Source organism: Passer montanus, unplaced genomic scaffold (assembly GCF_014805655.1).
Source record: "Passer montanus isolate IOZ18808 unplaced genomic scaffold, ASM1480565v1 scaffold10, whole genome shotgun sequence".
NCBI classification, from domain to species: Eukaryota; Metazoa; Chordata; class Aves; order Passeriformes; family Passeridae; genus Passer; species Passer montanus.
In genome coordinates, this window is record NW_024356505.1 from 19,792,790 (window position 1) to 19,808,752 (window position 15,963).

At 40.8% G+C, this 15,963-nt stretch overlaps 1 protein-coding gene across 9 annotated transcripts in view; it reads right to left on the reverse strand.

The window, feature by feature from the left end:
* DYNC1I1 (dynein cytoplasmic 1 intermediate chain 1) overlaps positions 1 to 15,963 on the reverse strand; it is a 186,185-nt gene that overhangs the window by 84,350 nt on the left and 85,872 nt on the right. For all 9 annotated transcript variants that reach the window (XM_039704835.1, XM_039704853.1, XM_039704844.1 and 6 more), the window contains one exon: positions 1,690 to 1,779. In XM_039704835.1, coding sequence (XP_039560769.1) covers positions 1,690 to 1,779 — 90 coding nt within the window. The remainder of the gene's footprint in view (positions 1 to 1,689; positions 1,780 to 15,963) is intronic.

The window sequence follows — 15,963 nt, forward strand, 5'->3', positions numbered from 1 at the left end:
TATGCACAGTGTGCAGTAAAAGAGGTTTTTATGGCTTTCTGTTGCCATCAGTAAAAGAGATAATCTTTTACTGATAGGTCCAATGACTGCAAAAGCCCATACACAAGTTGACCACACAGTTTTGAAAAGAAAAGTAATTTTCATAAAGAATGAAGTTTTTCTATGTTGCCACATTTCTTGCTCATGTCCTCAGTCCTGCCTTTGCAGACTTGCCTGACTCCTGTTCCTGCTCTCTGCACTGGTCCCCTCTGCCCATGGCATCTCTGGCTGGGGCCAGTGGAAGAAGCAGAGTGATGAGGAGCAGGAGGACTTTTATCTCTCCACATTTCCCCAAGGACCTGAACAAGCAGTGAACACTACAGGATTTATGGCATGGGTGATTTCTGTGGTGCTCTAAAGAGGGTAGAAAGATCAATTTATAGTCAAAATTATATGGCTGATACTGCAACTCACTTCAGTGGGTGAGGATAGCAAATGTGGGTACTGTGTATCAGATTAATTAATTTGTATACTGATGAAAAGATACCAGTCTCCCTGGATGAGAAATAAGCATCAGCTGCTGTATTCCCAGTTGAAGATTTCATGGGCTGCCATGTGAAATGGCTCCATATTTTTCCCCTAGTGAGATTATCTTGGGAAAAACCAAGCTCACGGAATTAACTTGGGAATGATCACCACAGCAAGAAATAATGTAGGCCCTACCCAAAGAAGTAAACTACCTTTCAAGAGGCTAAACAGAATTTTCAGCAGTCCTGGAAATACAAAAGTAAGAAATGCTGGAGAAGAAACCCATTTCCTTCCACCCTGCAGCTGCTGCTATTTCAGTTCTTTTTCCCTACTCAACACAAGAGTGAGCATTGACTGTGGAAGGCACTGACCCTTTACTAGCCAATACCCTAGTAAATTTCTAGATGAGGGAGACCAAATTTCACATCCTACTTCTAATTTGAAAGCTAGGACAGGTCCAAGGAAAGGAAAAGAGACACCAAATATATCTACCACATCAGTGCTGACATGCATGACTTAAGCAAATGTCTCTTGTCTGCACCAGAAGCATGTAGTAACCTGAATTTTTGTCTCTTGTAATGGTGCAGAACATCTCAATGCAGAGTAATGGACAGAAGTGCTGGACCAGTCTGGCTTCAGGGGGATTTTTTAAGTTCCTTGAGGCAGTTCCCACAAAACAATTTGATTTTGACAGAAAACATTTTTCAAGTGAAATTATTTTCTGCTGGAAGATTCCTGACTACCACTAGGTTTAAGTTTGTTCCTCTGAAGCAGGCAGACAGTTATGGGCTCCAAGTACCTCTGAAAGCCAACAAACTTTATAGAGCTGCTGGAATTCCTGGCATTGCCATTTTAAATCTTTCACGTAAGCAGCGTATTTAAGCCATGAGTACCAGTACTGGGATCCAAGAATCCCTACTTCATTTTCAAATTACAAGGATATATAGGACATTTTTCTAAACAGCTCAAGTCTCATGCCTTCCACAATCTTCTCAGGCCTACCAGCTAGGTCTCTGGGATGCAATTTTCTGCTTTTATGATACTCATATGCTTTTGAATCAATAAAACTGGTTACTGTTTCAATTTCAGTGTTCTTAATAGTGGAAACTACTAATGAGAGTAACTACTGGCAGAATCCAGTCCTTTTAACATCTAACATCATCCTTTTAATTTTTTAAGTACCTTCTTTCACTTCCTGCTTCTGGTCTTGCTTTTCTGTCTCTAAGTCATCCTGTGTTTTTGGCTCCACCATCTCTTCATCATCTTCATCCTCTAAAAAAAGAAAATTAAAAAAAGGAAGAAAAAGATTTGTTAGATTCTCCTCCTTAAGAGTCCTGGAAATCGTCTGACTTCTTTACAATTATAAAATGGTAAGGCAAAGTGCCCAATACATGGAACATGTACATTTATGCTCAGAGTGACACTCTTAGACATTTCCCTACTGACTGCAAGATAATCCTCTTGCACAGGGCACCTGCCACTTCTGCTCCCCATAACTTCCCCTCTCAGATGTCAACTGAATATCTCCCTGACCTCGGATATGACTTCTGGGATGGCATGAGGACAGATACAAATACATTTCAGCCTGCCAGCTATTCCACAGCTGGGACACCTGCTATCCAGATATCTCATTTCCAATTCAATTCTCACCAGATTAATTTGTCTTTTGACCTACAGGAATAGGTTAAACAGAAAACTGACCTCAGGTCAGACGCCACTAGCAAGAAAACAAGCATGGCACAGTTCTGAAAAGTCATCACCATCAGCTGGGGGAATATAGCAACCAAAAGTGGAATTTGGAGCTTAGGAACCATTCTTGCATTAATACAAATTTAATGAACACTAAAATTTGACACATGTCAGTTACTACCGCCAGATGTTTTAATGACCTTTCCTGACCTATGCAAATGCATCTCTCCCTCCCCCTCTCTCCCCACACTCACATGTTCTCATTTTATTCAGGAGGGCAAACCATTCATTCCTTGATGTTTCTCTGAAGTTACAAGGGTTCTGATTGTCCAGACCAGAACTTAATACAAGCAGAGCTGAAAAGACAGTGATGCACCAAAGTGGCTCGGAGTCTACCTAGCCCTCATTACTTGTTACCAGCTTGTTACAGCAACGTGATCCATTTTTCCTGTGCCCAGGGCTGGCACCCAACCCACTCACATTCTTGAGAGGATAAAGACATACAGCTTTCTAGATTTTGTGAACTCTGACGAATGAAAATAGAGCAGTTCCTAAAAGTATTTAACAATTAGGATGAGTAAATCCAGGGGCTATGGAGGAATTACTTTGCAGTTATTTGACATACCACCAAGCTTGACATACCACCAAGGCATAGTAAGTGTCACTGGTGCCCTGTATTGGTCCATGGCATGAGAGACCACATGTTGTCCTGGCCCTGGGGCATTCAGCCATCAGGAAAACACTGCAGTTCCTCTGGGGCTTTCTGAGCAACCTGCTGTCACCATAGAGCTCCTTGTGTTATGGTGTTTCTCCAGGCACACTCCCTTCTCTAACCTGCCATATTAATGGGGAAAACATATCAAGCTTCCCCAGCTGGTTGGTTACTGGCACCTTCTGCTGGGAAGGCTGGCTGTAATCAGTCCTGGCTTCTTGCAAGATGCTGGTGCTGACAGGTTGCATTCAACCAACAGGAACATGCAGCTGTATTTTGTTTTCAATAACGTAATAGGCACCGTACTATTCCCACCACATTGCCTACCCTAGGACTTCTCCCAGAAGCCCAGAGGGCACATGTTGCTAGCTGCCATATGGGCCATTAAATTAAGAGTTGGACTCAATGATCTTTGTGGGTCCCTTCCACTTCAGAATATCCTGTGATTCTGCAGTATCTTGGCTGGAGATCAGGGCTTAGCCACATACTGTAAGGAGGTGTCTCAGCATGGACAGATATGCTTTTCCCTATTGGTAAAATGGGGAAATCATAGCATAAAATCTCCCATCACTCCCCTTACTGCTAGTGACTGCAGTGGGGAGAAAGGGAAAGCTCATCTCCCCAGCCACCAGAGACGAGGGATAACCATGTGCTTCCCAAGCTGGAAAGGGAGGAGGAATCCAGCATGGATGAAGAGGAATTTCCAGAATTAAAAGCACTACTAATGAATGCCAACTTCTTTATCAGGGATTTGTCAGACCATGGAACCTGAGGTGGAAAAAAAGGTAGGGTACTCACAATGCCTCCCTTTGGTGCCTACTTTTTTCCCTAGGTACTCTACAGAGAAGGACTAAGGATGAACTTTTAGACAGCAAGCCAGGGCAGTGCAGTTTGGCAGGGTAAATACGTTACTCTGTCCACTGGGTGAAAGACAGATAACATCCAACACAGTCAGCAGAGAGTTGGTGAGGAGAAGTCTCCTGCTGTACACACACAGGAGGGGTAAAAAAGCTCCTGCTGCCATTGGTCTGTGGTGCTAGGGGAGATGGGGATGCAGGGAAGAGAGAGGCACTCCCAGTTTCAAAGAACGGGTGAGAAGTGTGAGTGCCTGGTGCAGCAGGGAGTGAATATTCTGCTAACCTCAAGAACCATGCACACACAGATAGGATCACAATGCTGTACAGATGCATACACACAGACAGAATTATGGTAGATACTAATAAAACCAGCTCCTACAGAAGTTTTGTGAGTCTTCCATTAAAGTTTTTCATTCCCTAAAGCACCAAATTTTGGAACCAGCTGTTTAAATATGGATTTCTGCTTCCATTTTAACCTGTTTGTAACCTGCCAGCTTGTGCAGGGAAGTTTCAGAAGGTGAAGGGTTTGAGAAAATTTTCAGGCAGCAAGCAAAAACTACACCAATATTAAACTGAAATGTTTGGGATTTTTAAGGCTTCTTGCAATGCTTTTTAATGCTTCACTTGCAATTTGGTAGTGGATAGGGATGATATATCAAGTTTAGAACTTGAGATTTAATAGCAGGTTTTCAGGTTGAAGTGGAGCAAATTTACCCCTGTTTCTAGAAGTCCTTGATTCCTCTGATTTTGGGCATTTAATTATTGCTTGCCTATATCCCTTTCCTGCTTCTAATGCAGAGTAAGGATAAATGGAAGTAAGTAAAGGTTATTAAAGCACGTCATGCCTTTTTCCAAGGGCACAAACATCAAAATAGTTTTACTGAGAAAGCAGTGCAAGAGTTTTTAGCAGATTACAAGCAGTTTAGATGTCCTTATTTATTTACAGAGAAATGTATACACATACACAGAGAAACTCAGATAAAAGAATAATAGGGTTGTGAGTCAAATGCTAAAATCTTAGCAAATGCCAGAATTTGGATTGCCTGGGCACGATTAGCTCCTTTCCCCTCCCCACGTGTAGGCATGATGACATAATTCTGGAATTTCCTCCCTCTTGAGTGGTTGGCTTCATTTTCTGGGTGCTCAGCAAGAGACACCTGGGGCCTGAAATGCAGAAGTGCTGAAAGCTGAAGTCAGCTGGCACTGTGCTTTGAGTGGAGAAAGTCTTAGGGAAATTCTACACATGCAAAGGCTCCCACAGCTCCCTCTTTCAGCTTTCACTGAAAGTTGTCATTCTGACATATTTGTCCTTTCTCCCCCTGTGCTTAAGTGCTTTTGCAAGATGGCAATAATATTGTAAAAAAAATAGAATTCTCACCCTGCATAGATGTTTTGCAGAGACATGTTCATCAGGATTTGTGGCATATTAAGATGCTGTTGGGGAAGCAACAGCAAAACTAAACCTTGGAAGTGGATTAATGTTTTTTCTGTGTTCAGTGTAACACTTTGATCATGTGAACTAATATGAGATTTGAGTCCAGAGGACTCAATGGAATAAGATAAAAAGCAGAAAGGTTAAAAAACTGTCCCCCTATTGACTGGCTGAAGCAAGAATCTGTTAAGGAAAAAAGCCCTATATGTTATCATGCAAGTAAAATTGTATCATTCTACATATTGAAGAGGGCTGATTAAGAATGCCTGAGAAATCTGCATTCTGCACTACCCAATGTTGCTTGGCTTTGCAACCTACTTATTTATTTGACATAATTTATATATACATATACATCCATATATATATATATATATCACACTATTTAATACCAATAATATGCATGTTCATAGTACATGCATTTGTTTTTGTTAAATATGGTTATGCATTTGTGCATTTCACTGCTCATAGATATACATTAAGAATAATGGGAAATGCTTCAGCATTCATTTTCCTGTGTTTTATTTAAAGGTGACAAAGATGGCATTTACTGTACATTTACTGGAGAATCTGTGGACATCTACATAGTTACTCATTTCCACATGTGCCTGCTCATATTGCAATAATTTTCCAGGGAGATGAAGAAACTTGTGTAGCTCCTGAACGTACATAACCTTTCCCTTTTAAGAGCATATCTACTAGGAAGTTTAGAGAAATAACTTTGTAGCTGCTCACATCACAGTAGTAGGAGTCTTCTAGTCACATTTGGCAAACAGGGATGCTACCAGCAGCAGCAGCAGTGTTACACCCTGTTCAGAAGAGAACAGGGTGTAACACTATCACAACTCAAATGTCTATTAAAGGAACCACATGAAAAAGAGCTAGTAATGAAGAAGTGTATAACTGCCGTGCAGCACTTCTCCTTTGTAGATATAAAAGGGCTTTGCAAGGAGGCCAGTTTTGGTATGTCTATTTACCACACAGAAGCTGACAGACAGACAGACCCACTCACTGCAGATCACGCTGTAGGCCAGCAGCTTAGGGAAGATAGAGTGGGCTTCAGAGGTTCAGCCTAGAGTCCTGCCCACAAAGGCCACCCTGCCTTCTATGAATAAACAAATCCTCAATGGAAATGATCATTAAATGCTTGGATAATGATGTTTGTCTGCTGAAGCTGGTGGAGCCATATGTGGGATTAATACAGACTGAGGTAACTGGATCAAAAATGTTTTCTTCGTAACTCAGAGCTTGATGACTCTGCAGGCTCTAGGAGGTGGTCAATCAGTCTGACCAGCACTTGACAAAGTAAAAGTAGAGCAATTGTTTTCATTTGGTCTTAGCTTGAACACCTCTGCTTCTGTTCCAGACCAGAAGTGGTCTTGTTTGTCTAGAAGCTTGTCTGTTTTTCCCAACTATAGAAATTGCCCTAATAAGAGTACGACCTCTCCCTACAAACCTGGTGGGTTTTTTTCAAATATTATCCAACTACTAGCTCCAATGAGCCTGCTCTATGTCTGGTCTTTGCTTTGGACACCACAACCACTTGCAGTAGGTGGTACAGGGGAAAGCTCTGTGAATACATGGCCAACTCCCTGGCAGCTGCAGAAGAAATGCCCAGATGTGCTGAGTTGGATCAGATATTCACAGAGAGCACGGATGATCTCAGAAAATCAGACACTGCATTTCTGCAGTGATGGACTATTTAATACCTACTTGGACTTTCCACGGCTTTAAACCACTGTATTTATTTTTACAGCATATAAAAACATACCAGGCACATTCAAGACAAACTAGAATACTAGAATAAATAATTGCATCTGAGAGGACTACACATGACATTGGCTTAGGGCTTAAATTTTTGAGATGAATACTGTATTGCCTTTTTTGGATTGCCAGTTTCAGGAAGTCAGCACTGGTACTGCTCAAATAGAATACTAAATAGCTGATTTTTGGGGGGATTTATGTAGTTATGGTCTCTACTCTGCTAACACATGTAGCACCAATTAAACAGCAGGCAGCATGTTGTGCATTCTTCTTCAGTGAAGGATTTACACCTCCTCAGACCTGTTCCTCTGAAGCTAAGAAGTTGCAGCTTCTGTGTATTGTTTTTAGAATTGACAGCTATATTGAATTAGACTCATAGCTCTGGTTTTAATTCTCGGTAGGTACAAGCAATCCCTTTTTTAAGCTGTGTCTTTGTTAAAGACACAGCTTAAAAATCGCAATTTAATTAGCACCACAATTATATATTTTATTGAATGAGTCAGTGATATATGAGAAGTCAGTGGGTTATTATATGGGGTTTTATATCATCAGCCATGCATATGACACATTCAATAAAATCAAGTGTCTTCATAAAAAACAGACTCCATATTTGCAACTATGAAATACCAGAAACCACTGTATAAGTTTTATATTTACAACTGTTCAAAATAACTTAGCTGCTTCTGTTACAAAAGAACTACAAACTGAACAAGGACAAATGCATTGTATTTATATTGGCATAAGCCTGGACCAAACAAGCTGAGTACTGTTGGCAGTATCCTAAGTAGGAGTTAAAACACTGTCTTTCCTTTATGAATATGTTCTTTCCATCACTAGCAAAATATGCAACAAGCAAGGGAAGCCATATTTTTTCAAATAGGACTGCCTGACATTCCATGTTTTTGAAAATCTATGATTTGCAATCTGGCTGAATGACCTATTTTTCATATAATGTCATTTTTTGAAATATGTCCAGTTTTTCACTTTCATCTTTTGACTGCCCTTTGGAGCAAGAAGATAATTAATTCATCAGTGGATCTTGTTTGCAGAGTGGGATGTGATTCTGGACGTACATTGGGCACATGTTAGTCATCCCAGATGGAAATATTCTTGCATTAGGGCTCTTCTTGGCAATAGGCAACTGCCTTCTGAAATGTATTTCATTTAGCCAAAGCAAGGAACACTACTCAGACCTCAATACTGAGAAAAAAACCCCACAGGTGAACAGAACTTGCCCTAAGCTCCATGAAGCAGGCAACAAATTTCAGATGAGAATTTCTTGTGAGCTGGAGCTTGCAAGTATATTTGCACTCAAGAATCATATGTATGCAAGGTATTAGTGCTCACTACCTAGGAAAATACTTAAATGTGCATTGGAGGAACATAAAAAAGCTCTGTTTCATCCCTGTGAAGTTCCCCATCCCTGTTACAGAATACTTCCAACACACCATCTTGTCCTTATGAACTAGCAGACTGAGTTGTGCTTTCCAATGGCCATCAGATGAAAAAAGAACATTAGAAAAAGAAAGGATAGAATGAATGAATGAATTTCTGGAACCATCTAAAGGCCACAGCACCTATCAAACTTGAACAGAAGTATATGATGTTCTTCCTTCATTTTCCACATACATGATTTTAATCCTGAAAAAAATGATCTGTCTGTTACTTGACTGCAGTTCTGCAAGAGCAAGGAAAAAATCACGATGCTACAAGAACAGACTGCCTTGCATCTTCAAACTCCCTTGATTTTATCTTTTGTCATGTATTGTTAACAAAGTGCAGTGGTGCTCTTATGCAAAAGAGAAGCTTTGAAAATTGGTAAAATACAGGCTGTAGGAATCATGCTACTTTTACCAGAGTCAAGTATATTGACTGAGTAATTTTAAAGAAAATATTGTTTAAAAATTTATAAACATAAAATAATATCATGCTTGACACATATATAATTTTAATCTGGAAGACTGCAGGGCAGTTGTCTGTGAGATTAATTTATTTAACCTAATGTCTTCCACAGTAAGCAGACTAGTAATGATACATCAGTTTTAAAAGTGCAAGACTAATAGAAAAATCCTAATTTTCTTGATTCTTGTAAAACTAAGTACAGGGCTTTCTGATCTCATCACTTATTGTGCAATGCAAATTTGCAAGACTTCACCCCTCATCCCATAAAGGGCAGGTGTTATTACCAGCCATTACAACCAGATCCCCAGAGTCCTCCTCTCAGGCTTCAGCTATCCTCGTACGAGCGCAATGAAGGAAATACGTATTTCACCCCAAAAACAAACACTTAGCCTGGCTGACTGAGAGCAGTCATTTAGCTCAGAAAATTTATTTTGCCTACAGCATAGGCCGTGCCTGTGCTATTGCCACTTAAAAATTTGTCCTGAAATTTACTACACTTCCCTCTTAAAACAAGCACACCGTAAGTAATTTTTACTCAACGTTTCTTCTCAAAGCTCTCCTTAACAATTACCACATTCAATTACTCCTGGTCAGAGGATTCTGAGGTCCCCAGTATATGATTTCTCATAACCATCTCTTGATCTAGGGTTACACCACTCAGCTCCTGTCCCTATGCCTCTTCCTGACTTGTGTTTGCAGTCAGATTTCTTTTTGGTACATTATGAAGACAGATCTTATTTTTCCATTTTGTCACAAATGATAGACTAACAGAGCCAAATGGCAAGAAACTGTCACAGAAAAATTTGTTTTACTGTAGTATTTCACTAATCTTTTCATAGCCCTGACTGCAAATCTTTGCACGGGTTCAAATGTTAGGATCACTGCTTCAAAATACAACCATTTCTGTACCAATTAAAACGGAAAGCTGTTTCTGACTCTTCAGGGAAGCATTTCTCAAACCCAAGAAACTGATTTTCCAGTTCCTTGGCCTGAACGCAGTTTTCAGTTGTGGTGAGAGTCTAAGAATTCAAAGTGTCCCTTGTTTTTAGTTTCTGGTTGGTCTAGATCAGATGTGGATTTTTCTCTCCTCTTTTGGGCTGTTGCAACATCACACTGGTTGAAAGCATTTTTCAGTCCCCAGAGAACTAAACTGCAAAGTACCCCACTGGAGTCATCACCTCTTCTAGCTGACTCCTTTTTCTCCTCTCTTTCCTTCTCCAAATCTCATGTTCAATTCTATTGTGCTTGAAAATATTCCAGTTGGAAGATGTAACACAAAAAGAAAAGTACAGAAGTGTCCTTTCCTTGGCCATGCTTGGGTCTTCAAATAAAAATGCCAACATGAAATAATGTTTGAACACCAGAAACCTTACAGTAGCATTTACAGACCTCCAGCTCCAAAACCAAATAGTATAAATTTAAAATACCCTACTCCAGTATAACTGCAGTTAACCTTGAGGAAGAAAAAGATGGAGACCTTTCATTTCTGTGGATGAAGAAGGGGATTACTAAACCATGCAGACTTTCACAGCCTCTGAAACCTGTGAGGATTTGTTCCTGCTGTGCTGCTGGAGGAAATCATGTCCTGCCAGCAGTGTGAAATGACTCCTGCCCTGGGAAAGGGCACTGAGACACGTGGCAAACTTCTGGATAGGGCCTGCTCAAGACATTTTGAAACACTCAGATCATGCAATAGTGTTAAATCACAAAAAACTTAAGTATGTTAATGAAAACCAGTCCCCACAAGCTATGGCATGAGCAGCAATTGTAAAACAAAAGCTGCTTTCACATTAAACACACACACACACAGATGAAGTATCTGGCACTTACACTGCCCCTGATACAGAGGTCAATCGTGGTTGCCTCAGCTGGGCACCAGTTACTTAAAACTTTAAGTACAATGTAGACCAAGTGAATTCTGTGAGATTGTTACTTCTGACATACAGGGGACTAGGACTTCACTCACAGACTCATTTATTCCAAATGACTTTAGACTCCACTGGCCACCTCGTCTATTTTCCACTGGGTTTTTGCACAAGCAAGATTACAAAATGTAGCTGTTTAGAAGAGATTAATTCTCCACTTCCATACTGTATCTCTGCTCATGCAGCCATACTAATATGCCTTAGGACTAATTCTCCAGCCCTGACTCTGGATTTAACTTCTCCTTCAGGTATTAGCATGAGTTCAGCCCTTTCAGAGTTTTTCCTTTGTTTTTGAACATGAAATAAATTTCCAGTTCAAGCTCCAGAAATCATCTGAATGGCCACACAGTTTTTTGTATGACCATTGTTTAACTTTAAGTGCCATCTTTCCCACAAATCTCCCCATCTCAGTTCTATGGCATTTTATGAATAAAACCCAATGCTTTAGATGTAGCATGTTTTTTGTAACTGAAATATTTGACAGCATGAATTTCTACATTTACACACAAACCTCAACCAACAGAAATGGAGACAAGGCTGCTAATATATTAAAACTGGAAAGGATAATTGGAAAAAACAACTATATTCATAAACAATTACCACAGTAAATAGACAAAAACTCCCTCTCTTTGTCTCCTTGACACACACATGCATACATTTCACTCAGCACTTTAAAAATAACCATTAGTCATATGGCAACTGCATTTTACATGAGCAAAGATTAATTTCAACATTTTTCTTAGGAAAAGGCGGGCAAAAAATACTTTATTAAAAATTTTTAAACTACAAAAGAAACGCTGGGTCAGGGCTCGATGAGTGTGTGCTTATTACTTTCATAGGCACTAAACGGACCCCACTTAATTCTGTTTCCCACTGACGCCACTTCACCTTAGTCACTGGTGTTAGCCATGATTTGCATCAGCCTATGTGAAAAAGGTATTCCCTCTGACAGTTTTGAACTTGCCATATTTTAATTTCATTTTCAATTTAATGTTTTTGTTCTGCCACACTGGAAGAGGAGAAGCTTCCACTTCTAGACACTCAGTTGCGGGGTATGAAGGCGGGCAACACCTTTTGGTGGTAGAGAAACCAGGGCACAATCACATCAGCTTCTTGCCCAAAGTCACTCTTGAAATAGCTGCAGATGACAGAATAAAATCCTGGTCTCCTGATTCCTAAACTGATATTTCAGCCACTGCTTCCCCTGCGGCGTGTGATCAGGGCTGCTGTGGAGGCTGCTCAGCCCTCATTATGTTAAACCAGCAGTTAAAAACCAGCCGGTTTCCCCCAGCTGCTTGTTGCAGCCTGTTGGGAGAGCACCCAGCTCCCAGCACTGCTGTCCTCAGGGCTGGGAACCCCCTGCCCACACTCTGTGCCCTTACCCCTGCCTTCACCCCCTGCCTCCGCAGCTCCCGCACCCCTCTGCCCACCCCGGCTGCCTCTCGCCTCCTCTCCCACCCTGCCCATCCCTCTTCTGCTCAGGGTCACACTTCAAAGCCTCTCATGCCCCCGGGAAGGCCTCTTCCTTCCTCCTGGCCCCTCTCCAGCCTCCCTGGCATTTGGTCTTCCCAAGGCAGATATCAAAAATCCCCTACTTGCAGTCTGGGGCTTTCTGCACGCCAGGAGCCTTACCCACCTGCAGATAACTGCTTGACACAGAAATGCCCTCTGATTTGGATTCTCAGATGAACTTCTAGGTTCTTCTGAGAACTTGAATTGTAAGACATTAATTAAAAAAAAAAAAAGAAGAAAAAAACAACTCCCATCACCCAAGTTCACAATTGCTATGATTAAAATACCATTTATCTGTTGCAACTCAGAGGTATGTTTGTCTGTGCTTAAGCTCAACACAGTTCAGTAGGTTCATACGTCTAAACAGGCAGATTGCACCTGCAATTGGGATACATGGGAAGATTCAACTGCACCACAAATACCCACTGGAATATGCTGCCTTTATCCCTCTTCACAGTTCAGACGCATCAGGGAAATAATTTCTGTCCCTCGTTGGTAAATGGGTGCTATGAAGTACCATACAATACCTACCTGTATATTAAAACCCTTCCTTTTCTCAAAAAGCACTGCCAAGACCCTCTCCTGCAAGCTCTTGGAAGCTCTCAGCTACAGACAGGAGCTTTAAGTCAGGAGAACCATATGAAAGCAGATAAAAAATGCTGGGTTATGCTGCCTCCTGATCCTTTACTTGAAAAAGCACCTCTGCATCTTTTTTTTGTTTGGTTTTTGCTTTTTTTTGAAAACAAATGAAAGAAGTTGCTGGCTTCTGCCCCTGTGTCTTTTCACTGTAACACAACTCACAGCTGTGAATTTACATGTGTTAACTGGGGATGCCACAAACCAGGCAGCAATGAGGTTGTCATCCTGATCTGAGGAAACAATGCTCATACACACCAGTGAATTTACTGCAAGCAAAGTGTTTTCTGTGATAATTCAAAGCAGATTATGTTTCATCAGTTGACTCTTCCATCTATAGCCAGATCACAAAAGCCAGCAATGCTGGAGTATATTCCGTCAAAAAGGTGCAGCTTCATCAAATCTTTTTCTTTTGCAAAATGATGCCACTTTCTCTGTGGAAGTGGGAAAATGATAAAAAGAACCCAAGATGAAGAGGCAGTCCCAGAAACATTAAAATGGCCTGTTCTCACATTTTCTGAGTGGATTTTTTTGGAGCCTTCCATTAAAAAGTGCTTCTTTAGACTACTTTATAATGTGAGGTAAAGAACAGTAAAATTGAAAGTTATCAGTTTTGTTAAAACATAGATGTTTTCAGTAACCAGACTGGAAAATAAGGCAAAATTTTACTTAAGGTGGAGTGTCAGTACACTGGAGTATTCTTTCAAGCTGGTACAAAATTTATTTTGAAATTTGAAATTTCACAGTATTGCATGAAGGAGAGATTCCCTCTGTGCCTGACTTTAAAGCAGCCACTGCCTAAGGGATGCAGTCATACTTGAGTGGCAATTTTAAAATCTGATATTAAAGCAACATAGAAGCACACACTCGATTGGGGATAAGGATGTCTTTCACCAACATAATGACAAGATGTCTATTCCTGTGATCTGAGATTCCCTCTCTTAAGACTTCAGGTTAATGATTTCTTTCAGATGGGACAAACATCAAGTCCTGCTTTCAGTTCTGATTGCCTGAAGGCGAATTTCACATCCATGTCCTGAGAACAAGATAACAGATAGTCATAACAAACTTGATGCACACCTGAAACACAGCCTAGTACATAGAACAGGAAATTAGTAAGCAGGTATTTATTGCTTTTGAAGCCTCATCCTGACTCTTTATATTTGCATGCAGAACTCAAAATGAACAGGACAAATGCATTATGAAGTTAGAAAAGTGCTACCAAGTCGTCTTCATGGCTCTTGCATGGAGAAAAATTGCACAAGCCAAGTCTGACCAGCATCTTGGAAACCATTGTCCTAGTTGCCTCTATGGTTACATGGTTGGATAAAATAGGAAAAATCACCTCAATAGAGGTGTTTGTTTTGGGGGTAGGTACTGGGAGTAGTGCTAAATTCAGCAGCCACAGTAGAACAAATAGAAATTGTGAGCTTTCCACTACATTAATGAAACTTCATTCAAAAGGTGGAGTGTAATGTTCTTCCAAGATGGATAATTCACATAAGCTGTGTGATTCAAACACTCATGTCTCCACACCACCTTGGGATTTATGTTTTATTTCAGTTTTCATCAGGCTGCTTATGAATGACCAATGACAAAAGAGCATGTGTGCATTTTTCTTTTTCACAGGTCCCTGTTAATGAGGACTCTGTTGCATTAAGATAGCCAAGATTGTCTCTGGCAAAATGTGTTGAACTAAGGTGTTTGTGCCTGCATAAAATTACGCCACAAGTAAAGCACTTACTTCTGACAGCAGATTTATAATAGGAAAATCCCAGCAGGAACGAAGAGTTACAAACCCCCGTTGTAGCCTTTTTCATAAACTTCACCTTGATTTAGTATTTCAAACAAGTAGCAGGAAAGGCTAACAGCAGAGGTAATCCTATCATCTTTTCTCCAACAGCTCCATTCCATCTTTTTTACTTCCTCATGCTGCTAACATGAATTCAAATCATCTGTGTTTAAAGTTAAATACAGTGATTGACAGATCTTTGTAGTCTCAGTTCATACTGAAGATTATTCTAGATACCTATCAGTTATTACTACAAGCCCTGTCTGATATTCAATACCTACAGGGAAAATTGTTTTTAACAGTGTAATGTCTGATCTATTTTGAAAGCTATTTTAAAATAAGAAACTAACTATAACCAGGTGGCTAAAATCTAGACAGGTTTTTTATAGCTTGATTTTTGGGGAGAGAAGGTTGAAGATAACAGCAGAACTGTCTTACACTGCAGTAACAACCAAGATTCAGGGCAAATCAGAGACAAAAGAAGAATTTTGTTTTGATTCCATGACATTAATTTCTGTAAAAACACCTATTCCAATTACACAGGACATGGGAAGGTTTAGGGGTTTAGCTCTTAGAACAGACTCATGACAGTACACACTGCTATGAAGTAATTGCTTCCTTTTATGAACACAAGCTCAGTTGCTGCGCTAGAAAACTGTGATGCTGGAGGAGACTTCTGGATGTACTAAAGATCTTACTGTGGACACAAATGTGAAACAAAATATCAAATGCAGTGGTCAGACCAGTCACTGTGCTCAAGGACCTGTGCTGCAGAAAGGCAGAAGGTCCTCTTCCATGAACACCTGCTGTGCCCAGCTCTGCCGACCCGCTGCTGTGCCGAGCGACAGCCTTGCTGCTCCAGTGACAGCAGTCCAGAACAGGCTGGCTTTGGGCACAGGGAGGTCAGCTTTGGGTGGGGAAGCACTCTGGTCAATACCCTGTGCTCACAGGGAAGAAAGAGGAAGCACCGCTGTCTTACATGGGGAGCTCAGCAAAGGTGGAAGATGGAGGTGGGTGGCTGGGCAATGCCAGCTAGTGCCCATCATTGCTTCCATGAGCTGATTGCTCCACTTCTTCCCCACCACTCCATTTGCTGCTGAAAGATTTTGAGTAAGCTGTCGCCTCATTCTCTCAGTGCTTTCCTCCACAGAACTGAAATATAATAGCAGGGAAAGTAGAACAAGAGAAGCAGCTCGGCACAAGCAGCAGGCAGGATGCTGCCCTTAAACTCCACCACT